At 46.8% G+C, this 13,673-nt stretch overlaps 2 protein-coding genes across 2 annotated transcripts in view; both read right to left on the bottom strand.

Moving 5' to 3' along the window:
- The window catches only part of LOC126994470 (fat-like cadherin-related tumor suppressor homolog), a 45,602-nt gene extending 44,321 nt beyond the window's left edge, over positions 1–1,281 (bottom strand). The window contains 2 exon segments of the mRNA XM_050853785.1: positions 484–678; positions 1,274–1,281. Of these exon segments, the coding sequence (XP_050709742.1) occupies positions 484–499 (16 nt within the window). The 5' untranslated portion in view covers positions 500–678; positions 1,274–1,281.
- LOC126994462 (protocadherin Fat 3-like) overlaps positions 1,088–13,673 on the bottom strand; it is a 98,426-nt gene continuing 85,840 nt past the window's right edge. Inside the window, exons 12-21 of the mRNA XM_050853774.1 lie at positions 12,581–12,999; positions 11,871–12,141; positions 10,469–11,160; positions 10,021–10,170; positions 9,627–9,838; positions 9,344–9,525; positions 7,778–7,801; positions 1,713–1,924; positions 1,287–1,487; positions 1,088–1,129 (exon numbers count right to left, since the gene is read on the bottom strand). Coding sequence (XP_050709731.1) covers positions 1,088–1,129; positions 1,287–1,487; positions 1,713–1,924; positions 7,778–7,801; positions 9,344–9,525; positions 9,627–9,838; positions 10,021–10,170; positions 10,469–11,160; positions 11,871–12,141; positions 12,581–12,999 — 2,405 coding nt within the window. The remainder of the gene's footprint in view (positions 1,130–1,286; positions 1,488–1,712; positions 1,925–7,777; positions 7,802–9,343; positions 9,526–9,626; positions 9,839–10,020; positions 10,171–10,468; positions 11,161–11,870; positions 12,142–12,580; positions 13,000–13,673) is intronic.

The raw sequence follows: 13,673 nt of genomic DNA, 5'->3' as shown, positions 1-13,673 counted from the left end.
CACAGATAATGAAATAACACCATCACTCTCTAGGTCACTCTCACTACTGCATGCTTTCACTATTTTTTATTTATTTACATCTTATAGTGCAATTAAGTACAAGTATGTCGATGAGCGGGCAACGGCCTGCCTGTCACTACTCACAATGTTTTCGTCACTGTTATCCTTGTACTCAGAATGATCTTCACTCTCTATCCTGTCCTGTGTTTCCCAGTGTTTTCTTATCTTACGGTTCCAGGGCTGCTCAGTGAGGACTAATGATCTTATTTCAAATCTACGAGGGTCAGATAATTATGCTGGCAGACACCTCGGCAAGTCACAGAACCCGCCAAATTTGATCTAAACATTCAAATTAGTGGCGCGAAAGAGTCTGATTAAATGAATGATGGCCGTCTGTGCGGACCGAGCCGGGTTTGATTAAATAAACGATGGCCATTGTTGAAGGTTTAAGTCTAGTCATCTATACGCGTACATGAACCTTACCAGTCAGCTGATCCATTTTGAAGATGGCGTCTCGGTCTCCCGAGTGAATGGCATAACTGAGCGGCGTGACCTGACCAGCGTCTGGGTCAGTGGCAGACACCGAGGTGACCACATGGCCGGGCTGGGCCTCGGCCGACACGCGGCAGGAGTAGCTGTCCTGGCGCCACGCTGGAGGGTTGTCGTTGAAGTCCACAACTGTAGGCAAAGAAAACATCTGGCCAGGCTTAACAAAACACGACTATAGGGTCGGTGTGGTCTGACGCTTCCATCCCTCACATCAACTATTTCCAAAGGCCAAAATGGAGCTTAGTCGGTTTCCTAGGAGTGTTTTTTCAGGTTCGAGGTACAGAAAAAGGGTCAAACTATTATCGGGGTCATAAAACTACCCATGGAAATAACTACAACTCCTATGCAAGCCTAGTCAAATATGAGCGCTTGGGTGCTGCAATGTTTAAGAATATGACCCTAGATATACTGTACTTACTGTTGTCCACTTGTTCTGCCCCCTCCTACATGCGTGTCCTGCCCAGAGTTGGCAGGATGTTAATCAAATATTTATAATCGAAAGAAAAGTGTTTTTCTATATTCATATTTTTTCTATTACTTAATTTACTGTCTGGATGCATTCCGAGGTTGAGAACCCACTCTAAAAACCAGCTGGTGTGGGAATATACCTTCTTTGTCAGCCATAACGTTCAGTACCTCAAGCATATGGAAACTTCATGCATACAACTTGCCTTTGGCCCAATTAATCTGGCTAATAAGTGTTTAATGTCTACATGTAATTTACCGTCAATAACCACTATGGCGGTGGAGGAGAGCTGGGGTATGCCTGAGTCCGTGGCCAGCACAGTCAGCACGTGTTGAGCCTCAGTCTCTGCATCCAGCTCCTTGGTGAGTGTGACGGCACCGTCCAGGGCACGCACCTCAAAGCTGCCACACTCCATGACACACGAGTAGCGCACTGAACCGCCCGGCCCCGTGTCCACGTCACTTGCCGAGACCTGTACAAGGCAGAGGGTGAAGGTGTCTCGACAATGCAAAAAGAATTCAAACTCTTGATTTTTCGATCAGCTTATCAAACTTATGCATAAGATCCATTTTTGATTGATTAACAATGAAATGTTACTAGGTAGTGAATGGGTATCAATATTTATGAAAGAGTTTATGGTCAAATTTTCATGTTAAAAAAAGTGGAAAAACCTGTAATATTTGCTGAAGTAATTTACCTGCAGCACCACGTGGCCCGGTGATGCAGCCTCCGACACGTCTCCCTTGAAGACGGAACGGCTGAACTCCGGCGGGTTGTCATTGACGTCCGTGACTGCGACTGTGACGTGGGTGTCCGTGTGGCCCCCGGTGAAGGGGTCCCGCGCCCGCACCGTCAGGTTGTGGCTGGCGGAGGCCTCGTAGTCCAGCAGGGCAGTGGTCTGGACGACGCCTGGACACAGGGCGACACCATTACCTTTGTGTGCTAAGACCAGTGAGGGAAGCAGTGCTGGACCAGTAAATGCCAACATACTCAGACTAAACACCTCACCAGTACCATATAAAAACTGTTTTATATAACAAGGTTCATGCAAGTGTATGGAGGGAAAAATGAAAAAAATGTGTTGGCAGGGATAATGAATGATGTAAACACACACACACACACACACACACACACACACACACACACACACACACACACACACACACACACACACACACATCTTATGAACATCATGAGAAATGTCTCTGTACACGTTTTCTAGTGATAAGTTGTCAAGGCAGTCGGGGAAACAGAAGGCAGCAACCACTTCATGTACTTATGATCAACAAAACTGGCAGACATTCTTTATGTGTCATGTCAAAGTGTTAATGGTTCAATAATGTATCCAGAGTGCATAAGAACATAAGAACATAAGAACGTAAGGAGTCTGCAAGAGGCTGGTTGGCCTATACAAGGCAGCTCCTGTACACTCAACCCCACCTTACCTCACCATCCATGGCTTTATCTAACCTCTTCTTGAATGTATCTATGGTATTGGCACCCACAACATGGCTCCCAAGCCTGTTCCATTCGTACACCACTCTATTAGTGAACCATTTCTTGCTTATGTCTTTGTTGAATCTGAATTTGTCTAACTTAAAACCATTGCCACGCGTCCTACCTTGGCTCTTTTACTATCAAAATCTTATTGACATCCCCTTTATTAAAGCCCTTCATCCATTTATAGACTTCGATCAAGTCTCCTCGCAACCTTCGCCTTTCTAGAGTGTAGATTTAAATGCTTCAGCCTGTCTTCATAAGGCAAGTTTCTCACCCCCTGAATCATCTTTGTCATCCTCCTCGGTACAGATTCTAACATCTTGATATCCATTCTATAGTAGGGGGACCAGAACTGAACTGCATAATCGAGATGAGGTCTAACTAGTGCTAAGTAAAGTTTGAGGATGACTTCAGCGCTCCTATTGCTTACGCTCCTTGAGATGAAACCCAGTACTCTGTTGGCTCGATTTTTAGCCTGAATGCATTGAGCCCTAGGACGGAGGTCTGCGCTTACTAGGACTCCTAAACCTCTCTCACGCCCAGACCTGCTTAGAGGAGTGTCATTTAAGGAGTAATTGTGTGAGGGGTTATTTCTACCTACACTCAAAATGCTACACTTCCCGACATTGAATTCCATCTGCCACTTCCCCGCCCAATCATATAGTCTGTCAAGCTCATCCTGGAGAACGGTAGCGTCCCTGTCTGATTGGATTACTCTACCGATCTTGGTATCATCTGCGAACTTACTGACATCACTACTAATTCCTGTGTCCAAGTCATTGATGTAAATAATAAAAGGCAGAGGACCCAGCACCGACACTTGTGGGACACCACTCGTAACACTGCCCCATTCAGATTTTTTACCATTGATTTGCACTCTTTGCTTCCTACCACTAAGCCACGCCCTGATCCAGTCCAAAACTTTCCCATCTACGCCGTGAGCCTGTAATTTTAGTAATAGCCGGTGATGAGGGACTTTGTCGAACGCTTTACTGAAATCTAGATATAATATGTCATAGTTTTCATCTCGGTCAACCGCCTCGATTACTTTAGTGTAGAAGGACAACAGGTTAGTAAGGCAAGACCTACCCTTTGTAAACCCATGCTGTGAATCATGAATTAAATTATGCTTTTCTAGATGGTCCCGAATTCTCCCGGCTATAATTGACTCCAACATCTTTCCTACAACTGATGCTAAGCTAACTGGGCGATAATTTGAGGTGGCTGACTTGTCTCCCTTTTTGAAAATCGGCGTCACATTAGCTACTTTCCATTGACTGGGCACATATCCAAAATTTACTGACATCTTAAAGATATCAGTAAGAGGGCCACTAAAGACTTCCTTGCACTCTTTCAGAACCCTTGGGAATACTTCGTCTGGGCCCGGCGATTTGTTTTTCTTCAACCTACCAATCTCATCCTGGACTACTTGCCTAGTGATGATCACATCCCTCAACTTGTCGCTCTCTTCGCCCTCATATACCTGAACTCTCTCCGGAATGGTTGTTAGATTTTCCTGCGTGAAAACTGAGAGGAAATAGTCATTCATCATTTGGCTCATATCTTCTCCATTCTCAACGAACTCGCCCGTGTTTGTTTTCAACGGTCCAATTCTGTCCCTTGTTTTCGTTCTGTACAATCTGAAGAAGCCCTTGGGATCGCTCTTGGCCTCGTTGGCTACCCTAATCTCATAATTTCTTTTTGCTAGGCGGGTGTTCTTCTTCACCGACCTGGCTAGCTCAACATACCTACCCCTGAGGTGAATTTCTCCGTTCTTTATTTTCCTATAAATTCCTCTCTTCAAGCCTATCTCATGCTTGAGTCTGCGGGTAATCCATTTGGGGTCGTTATTTTCTTTCCTACGTGCTTGGTAAGGGATATGCTGTCTCTGACCCTCTGCAATTACTCTAACTAAATTATTGTAGGTCATTTCTACATGGTTCCCCTGTCTTTCCGGTTCCAGCCCTGAGATCTGTCCCTCATCCAGCCCTAGGGTTCCCCGATTTACCTCCTCAAGGTGTCTTCTGAGCCCCTCATAATCAGCTCTTCTAAAGTCAGCTGACTCTAAATTTTATACAAAGTTATATTTATGAGTCCCTGCAAACACCCAAGGAAACCTGCGTATGTGTTAGTTCTTATTAGAGTTAAGTTTTAGTCCGGAACCAATTCCCCGCTGGAGCCACTCCTCCTGGCAGTGTGTTGCACCCGCAGCCACGGCCACGGACAGGCTCCTGAGCCAAGGCGGATTTTTAATATAAAGACTAGAGATTCTTTACAGAAATAATTACATATATATATATATATATATATATATATATATATATATATATATATATATATATATATATATATATATATCTATATATATATATATATATATATATATATATATATATATATATATATATACGTATATATACAGTCAAACCTCGGTATACGAGTGGCTTAGTTTACGAGTGTTTTGATTTACGAGCAATAAAACCCCACAAAAATGCCTTGCTTTACGATCGATGACTTGGAATACGAGCATCCTGTTTGTCTTTTTTTTTTTTTGTGTGTGTGTGTGTGTCCACCCCACGGATGGGGACACGGGCTATATGGAGGCCGTGGTCAAGCGCGTACGTCCCTTCGAGGAGATACCACAAAGGCCGGGCACAAACCCTTGCCGGGTGACGGCTCATGAAGGGGAGGGGAGGATGCCGATAGACCGACTCTATCGACTTACGTCAGCCTAACCGACCAAGTCGGTTTTTCGACGAGGACTGGCGTGTCTCTTTGTACAAGTCGAGAAACGTTAGCGTGGGTTCCCTTTGTTCGCTGCTTGACGAGAGTGCTCAGAGCAGAAAACAATAGGAACAGAACCTCAGTTAGGGCTGCCACCTTGATCTAAAACAAATAAGAAACGCAGCATCCCATCCTTCAATACAGAACGAATCCATATTTTAAGGAACTGATGGCAACCCTAAAATTAATCTGGCCTGTCATGACTGATAGCCGCTGCCCGCTGCTAATGAAAGCAAGAGGAAGGGGGGAGAGACATTACGACGCGTATTTTACACGTATTTCAGGACGATCCTTGACAAACATAATTTTATGGACTGGTTTTGTGGTTCACCGAAAAATGCGCTCACTACCTTTTTAAAATACTGAATTTTATCTGCTTAACCATTCAGACAGGCAAATACGGAACAAATGGCGTTTCGTATTTTAAGTAATGGGTGGCAAGTTTGCAACCCTAAGGTGTCATCTGGCAATATATGGCCTTCTTGAACGACCCCCCATTCTTGAGACTGTTGTTCACCTTCCACCCGTAGTCCCGTAATCCGCCAGAGCGGTCTATCTTGTCCATATGATTGGATGAACCAACACTGTTTCTCATTTTGTCACTCATCAAGGACAACACGTTAATTTAGTCACAGTTGCGGGATCTACAATTCATTAGGAGTATTTCAGTAGCTAGTTAGCATTATTGTATGCGATGGAGTTTCTTAAAACGTCCTTTTTCTCTACAAAATATTGACAAATAACATCGTTTCAATTTCTTGTTTCGAACGATGACGATGATGTTTTCATACCGCTAAGTTCTTCCTTATCATACAGTGATGCTTTAAAATGGTTTGTGGTGCAAGCGTAACATAATAGTAACCTCATGAACTCTATGTCCACCCCCACCTAGTAGGGTTACCCATAGGAAGCTCAGGAAATGGCCATCGCCATAGGCCTATGGAGGTGCGGCCAGCAAGACAGTGGCCGTACCCAGCCCCGCCGCGGCTTGCGCAGGACCCCCGATTCTTGCCAAGAATTGGGGGGAATTCTTTAAAATCTGACACACCAAAACAGGAAACCCAAGAACTTCGCAAGAATTGGGGTTAATTCTTGCTCGGTCTAGTGTAATTCCTGACCGCCAGATGACGGCTCTAGTCTCACTCCGCGTTGTAAACTCGTAAAAATAGCATCCGTGCGCTCGTGTCATGTTTTCTGCACTATAGTGTGAGTTCTTTGTGCTTTAACAATGTCCCCCAGAAAGATGGTTAAAAGGCATGGTGCTGCAAAGAAAACAGGAACGGTGGCTACTATGCTCGCAACAGGAACGGAGGGCAATCCTCGGCATATTGCATGCCCTCCTGGACGTGACAGTCTCCCGTTCACATTCCATCTCGGACGATACGTCGAGTTAGCTTCACGTTGGTGGTCGCAAAGTCACTTACAACAAGTCAAGTCACTCTGCCTTCAAAACTGCGACCAGTACGCGCAGCGGCGGTTTGGGGCGGAGCAGCGGGATGACGTCACTTGATTCCAAATGCCCGCCAGTTCACGAGTGACTAAAATTGCGGCCGGGTATGCACTTTGGATGGGCATGTTTGCCTTCTTTCACCGCGCGTTCAGGCAAGCCACTGACGAAAATATATGCCTTTTTATTATGCTATGCGTGACTGTAAATCCAATGCCTACAAACGGTGATGTGGGGTGTGAGGGGGGCGGGGGGGGGGGGATGTTGAAGTGTTTGATTTAAATTAGTCCGCCTTCCTTCGTTTTCCCTAAATCCTATATTCTACATTCTCTGGTTTGGCACCAAGCAGCATATATATATATATATATATATATATATATATATATATATATATATATATATATATATATATATATATATATATATATATATATATATATATAAAAGCAGGGGGAGTGGGTGCAAACTCTGTGTGGGCCAAACAAGCGTCTGGCTGCCCGAAACACAGGCGGGTAAGCTGAGGAGTTTCTGATTGCAAGGGTTTGCACTTCATGGCGGGAACACATCAACCAGGAACATGATCAGGCATGTTTAGGACACACACTGCATCTAAATGAATCATAATCACTGATAGTACAAGGCAATGATGAAGCACAAATGTGTAGCATGAAAGGAATCTCTCTCTCTCTCTCTCTCCTTTTATTTGGTTATTATCAAATTTTCCTCCTACTGATGACAATTTTTTGCTGTTCCTCAAATTATCCACATATTGGTGTTTAACTATTGCTCCAGAAATACGCGGTCATGCTTTATAAGGCTTCTCGTGCAGTAATGTCTGAAAATTATGTACAAAGAAAAATTAAATCCATCCACCTCAACCATCCACCTCAGGCCCTTTAAACATAGGCCTGTGCTCCGCCCCTGGCCCGGCACACGACTCAGAGCTGTCACAGTGCCCGGGAGGAAAGCTTCATCATAAATATTTACACTGAACAAGTAGGACAAAACGGGAAGATAAAACAAATACTTACATTCAAGATCCGCTGCATTGCCACCTGGGAAAGCAGACAAACCTTTCATGAAGCAAAGTACGGAGGTTCAGGGATGACAAAGAGATACATTTTTTTTTCATGATGTCTGAGTAAGGACAAGCAGGTGGGTGAAGGGAAGATGCAAGGGTAATGGACATGTTACAGGAGGGAGGCAGTTGTGTGGTTTGTGTGTACTTAGATCTGGACGAGGCATTAGACAAAATACTACCACACAAGACTAATATGAAAGCTGGAGAATATATAAGGACTGACAGGGAGAATAGCACAGTAGACAAAAGACTTTCTGAGAGACCGACAGATGAGGAAAGTAATCTAGGACAATATGTCAGCGTGGAGGGAAGGAATAAGTGGAGTTTCCCAGGGCACAGTGCTGGCACCCATTGTGTTAATGACATGATGGAAGGGATGGGCAGATATACAAGCCTGTTTGCGATGATACAAAGATCACAAAATAAATGGAAGCTGAGGATTGTAAAAGTCCGCAGGGTGATCATGACAGGATTTATCAGAGGAACCAGGAGTAGACGGTGAAATTTAATGAAGTTATTGGAAATGGGTGACTGTACTGAAAGGCTGCCATGGGATTACTCAATGAGAACTGACAATAAAAAAAAGGAGGAGGAGAAAGTCATGGAATAATTTGTCGCCTGAAAGAAAGTTTGGAAAGTTTCGTTTAGTCGGCGCAACATCTGCGGTCATATGCCGGAGAGAGACAGAAGGGGAAGGAATTATAAGAGAAAGGAACAGATCCCAGGAGACGAGACACAACCCCCGATTAATACCTGGTACCCATTCACTGCTGGGTGGACAGGGGCATAGGGTATCGGAAAAGCTGCCCAAATTTTTCCACTCCGCCCGGGAATCGAACCCAAGCTCTCTCAGTTGTGAGCCGACTGTGCTAACCACTGCACCACGAAGCCCCCTGTCACCTGAAAGACATTAACGAGAGACAGCCTTGGGAGCAGCTGAAAACACTGGACTGGCATTTCACTACACAGACTAAGAGATGATGAAGAATCTAAGCTGATCAGGTTGGAATATGTGGCAGTAGTACGGTCCCCACATAAAAATAAACATATAAACAAAAAACAACAACAACAAAAACAAGCAGCAATCAAGTTTGTCCCTTCCCCATGGAGGAGGAAGAAGGCTTCTGTCAGTGGCAGATAATTTTGCAAGGTCACAGTTATTAGCAGCTGGGAAACTCGTGTTACTGTTTGCACTACTCATTGACACTCATGTTAAGGCCAATCACAATGAAGTGCTCCAAGGTATGGTGGAACAACTATGATTTATAAGAGTTAGCAAGTGTCCAACAGTTCTCACTCTGGACGGCTGGCACGCCGGGCCTCCCTCTGCCTCTCACCTTACCTACACACCTCTCAAGGTCAACATCAGTGAGGCAGCTCATGTGTTAGTAAGATTTCAGTGGTGGTGTGACTCTAAGATCAACAAGGCATGTGTCATCACTAATACTGGTGTGCTCTGGGCAAGGTGAGCCACTGCCACTAAAGGCCTTGCTGCTGCCTGCCATGGTGCCCCCACCTGTGGAATAGTCGAGGCCGAACAGCTCCTCGGTGTTGCCGGCCACAATGGTGTACATGATGGGCTCCCCGGAAGGGCTGGCGGCCTCCACCCTTACAACGGGCGTGCCCTCGGCGGCGTTCTCTGGCACGGCTGCCTCGTACCGTGCGGCGGTGAACATTGGCCCTTCAGAAGACACCACCCTGGGGACCCGTGACGGGCAGGTTAACATCTTCAACACAAGAACAACCCTGAGGCTAACAGGCCTGATCCAAGGCAAGGTGGTCCTGGCTGCGTGACTCACCTTATGAGGACATGGGCCTGTGAGCTGAGGGGAGGCTTTCCCCCGTCGTAGGCAGCAACGGTGAGGCTGTAGGTCTTGTCGGCCGCCATCAGGGTCTGCTTCAGGGAAATTTCACCCGTCTTCTTATTCACGGCGAAGAGCTCACCGCTGCCTCGCACCAGCTCGTAGCGGACACTTCCGAACTCCCCAGAGTCAGCGTCTATTGCCTGCACCTGGAGACACAAGGGAAAGGGCTTGGTAATAGGACCATCTCATAATCAACAATTACATAACTTTGGGAGTCACTGCAAAGGTTCACTGCTTGATCATGGAGGAACCTACTACTTTATGGAGAGCACAAGTTATGCCCGGCATGTGTCTGACAAAAAAGATCTGCTTGGGCTCTTATGCTCACCTTAGTGACCACGTGGCTGCGCGGAGACACGGTGGACACCAGGGCGTGGAAGGGCTGGTTGAGGAACACCGGCTCGTTGTCATTCACGTCCATCACCGCCACGTGGACCAGCACATGGGCCACGTTTGCTGTGCCCTCAATGTCCTGCGCCTGAACCACAAGAGGATGAACAGCAGTAAGACAAAAGCAAATACAAGTAGATGCAACAGAGGTCTGAGGGCCAATGCATAAGATGAATGGGGAGAATGATCAATGTCCTCTGAGCCAAACAAGTTTCATGTTATTTAAGGTCCCATGCTGCAAGTCTTAAAATTTGCTGATTTCCAGGTAAGGGTTTATGATTAGTAAAAAACAAAAGATGATGATATTATAGTGCACTGAGTCTTGGTAATAACAGTCCAGTACAAGAACACTGAGGTCATAATAATTGCACTGGCCCCGGACTCACTTCCACCACCAGCGTGTAGTGGTCCTCTGCCTCCCGGTCAAAGGACTTGCCGGTGGTCTTGATGACGCCAGCGGTCGGGTGGATTTCAAATTTAATGTTTGGGTTGAGAATTGAGTAGCGGACGTGATGGTTGAGCGGCTGACCCTTCACTCCCAGGGCAGCAACATTCATCTCCTTAGTGGAGTTCTCAATGACGTTGGCCCAGTACTGGTCCTGAGTGAAGACCAGAGTAGACAGCGGCGCTTCTTCAATTATAATCTCTGCTGTTGCCGTGGACGAGGCGGCCCCGTCGCTGGCCTGGAGGGTGAGATTGTACTGAGGCTTGAGGCTGTACTGGTCCTGGACCTTGACACACTTGCTCACGTTGTCAAACACAAAGTTTTCTCTGTCGTCACCGGCAGTGATGGAATATGAAATATCGGTGATATCATTCACATCCACGTGGTGGCGTGGCTGCTCCTCCCGACCCAGGCAGAACACCCTCACACCAGGGTAGGTTGGCAGGTAGAGGACGGCTGAGTAGTGGGTCTTGGGGAAGGCCACGGGGGCAGCCTTCACCTCCCTCACCGTGATGAAGACTGGGACGGGCGCCACACACTCCCGCCGGGGGCTGCCCCCGTCCGTGGCCCACACACTCAGCCTCACCGTGGTGCCGGCCACTGTGTCCAGGCTGCCAGACACCCACACAGCTCCTGAAGGGTGTGGAGGATGAGGTACAGTTAGTGTTACTTGTCTTCAGGAGTGATGGACAGCTAACATGTCTAGAAAAAAAATTTATCCTCTCAAAGTGAGTCTAAAAATGTAGGAAAACAGCATCAGGCATGGATATGTGTGTGTATGTGTGTGTATATGTGTATGTATATATATATATATATATATATATATATATATATATATATATATATATATATATATATATATATATATATATATATATATATATATATATATATATATATATATATATATATATATATATACTTTATGACACACACACACACACACACACACACACACACACACACACACACACACACACACACACACTGCTACAGAGATTTGCTATAAAGAGGATGAAAAACTGAAAATGCTTTGTAATCTTAACAAAGGAGGAAAGAATAATGAAGAGTAAAGTCTGTGCAGCAGGACAACATAAAGGGCGAACCATTTATTCGGCAAATTTAGATGAACAGTAAAAACAAAGTATCACTTGGAGGCAGTGAGGGAAGAAACAGTGTGTGGCTGAACCCTTCCTGTGGCAGGCAGCATAAACCAGAATTGGGTGGTAAGGTTCCTGGCTGCAGGAGGAACGTTGATTAGTGAGGGAATGGGACGTTTATCTCCCCGTGTGCCTGTATTCACTAAGCAGAGTGCCTTTAATTAAACAATCCCAAACGTTCACCTGTGTGTCGGTTGATTGAAAACAACTTTGTGATGTCCTTCTCCACGATGGTGTAGGTCACTCTGCCGTTGTAGCCTTGGTCACGGTCCCGGGCGGTCACCGTGAGCTGGCTGGGGCTGGCCTGGGCGTGGGCGTGGGCGGCCAGCACGGGGGCGCCGCGGCCGGCGGTCTGCAGGACGCTGCCGTAGTAGGAAAGTCGCTCCCACTCCGGCCACCAGTCGTTCTCGTCGAGGACCGTCACGCCCAGCCACGTGCTGCGGGACACCCCGGCCTGGGGGAGGGTTAGGGGGCGCGTCACCATGGCAGAACACCAGCGCTGAAACCCACTTTTTTATGTGCTGCCTGTAGCGCTCTTTACCGAAGTCGCTGAAGTGACGGTTGATTGAAGGTCAGGACAGCATGTGGGTAATATCTTATCTGAGGCTGTGTTTATAAGGAGTGGCGGAAATGCTTCAGATAATATCGACATTAGTGGTGAAAAGAGAAGTCAAGTTTCCCTAGACTAGATATTCTAGAGTCACAGACCATGAATTGGCTTTTTTTGGTAATGGCTTGACGTGTAGGCCTATAAACATTTATCTGGGCCAAACTACTCTGTCTGGATCTAGATCGCTGAGTACCTGCGATTTCTCCGCCTGAAAAGAATATCCTCCTTGTAATGAACATTTGTTGAGTGTTTTCCTCGCGTACCAGGCGGGGCAGGGACTCACCAGGTTGGTGGCCGTGATGGTCAGGTTGTACCAGGAGGTGGTTTCGTAGTCCAGGGGCGTGGCCACGCTGACCACCCCCGAGGCGGGGCTGATGACGAAGGCGCTGTGTTCATTCCCGCCCGTCAGCGAGTAGTGGAGGGCCGACGGTGAGGACGCCGTGACGCGCGCCAGGGCCGTGCCCACCGCCACCCACTCCCCGACCTCCTCCACGTGCGGCTTATTGCCCTGCCAGGAGGGGGGCGTGCTCTGCGAGGCGGTCACCATGACCCGGACCGGCACCGAGGCGGCGCGGGCCTGCGCGGCGTGGTCCGTGGCCCGCACCAGCAGCAGGTACTCCGGGGGCTGGGCCTCGGCCAGGGTTCGGGTGAGGCTGATCACGCCGAGGGCAGTGTCAATGTTGAAGATTCCTCCAGCATTACCTGAGGGACAGGGAAAAGCAACGAATAACCCCGAGTGCAGGGAAACAAACAAACACATAGGACCAATTACGGTTAGCAGTATCTACCTCATCATGTCTTCACTCATTTGGTAATCTGTCGCTCACGAGGTGGGCAAAACTTTTGAGGACACTGAACAGCCAAGCTCCTGTTTCTGCCTTCAGAATCAGTACATCGCTCTTCCCCACCCGCTCACCCAAACCACCTGTCTACCTTGAGCAGCTCACCCAAACATGTCTCGGCAGCACTCATCCATACCTTCCACTATCACGCACTTACTGTTACCATAATACCTACTCCATCATCCTTCAACTGTTCCGCGCAGCTTCCTCGAATACAACCTTAAGTACATCATTCACACTTCGCCATTCTACATTCTCATTCGTACCTTCCAATATGAAGCACTCGTTCACCATTTAACTCATTATTCTCTCAACGTTTCCATGTAGGTTTCCCTAAAACAACTAAATTTTTCTCTCTTTCCTCGCATATCAACCATTCCATTTACACTCAAAACGGCACTCAATCATTCCTGTTCCCTGCTCCATTCAACACGATGGGCCGCAGACGCTTCCCTGCTCATTAGAATTAGACTGATCTCCCTTCTGGATAGTGTTGATGAGGCGAAAGTGTCGTAGAAGATCAACCTTTGACGC

The sequence above is a fragment of the Eriocheir sinensis genome, unplaced genomic scaffold (genome assembly GCF_024679095.1).
Source record: "Eriocheir sinensis breed Jianghai 21 unplaced genomic scaffold, ASM2467909v1 Scaffold8, whole genome shotgun sequence".
Lineage (NCBI taxonomy): Eukaryota > Metazoa > Arthropoda > Malacostraca > Decapoda > Varunidae > Eriocheir > Eriocheir sinensis.
The sequence above is the reverse complement of the archived record's forward strand: the minus strand, read 5'-3'. Positions and strand labels throughout refer to the sequence as shown.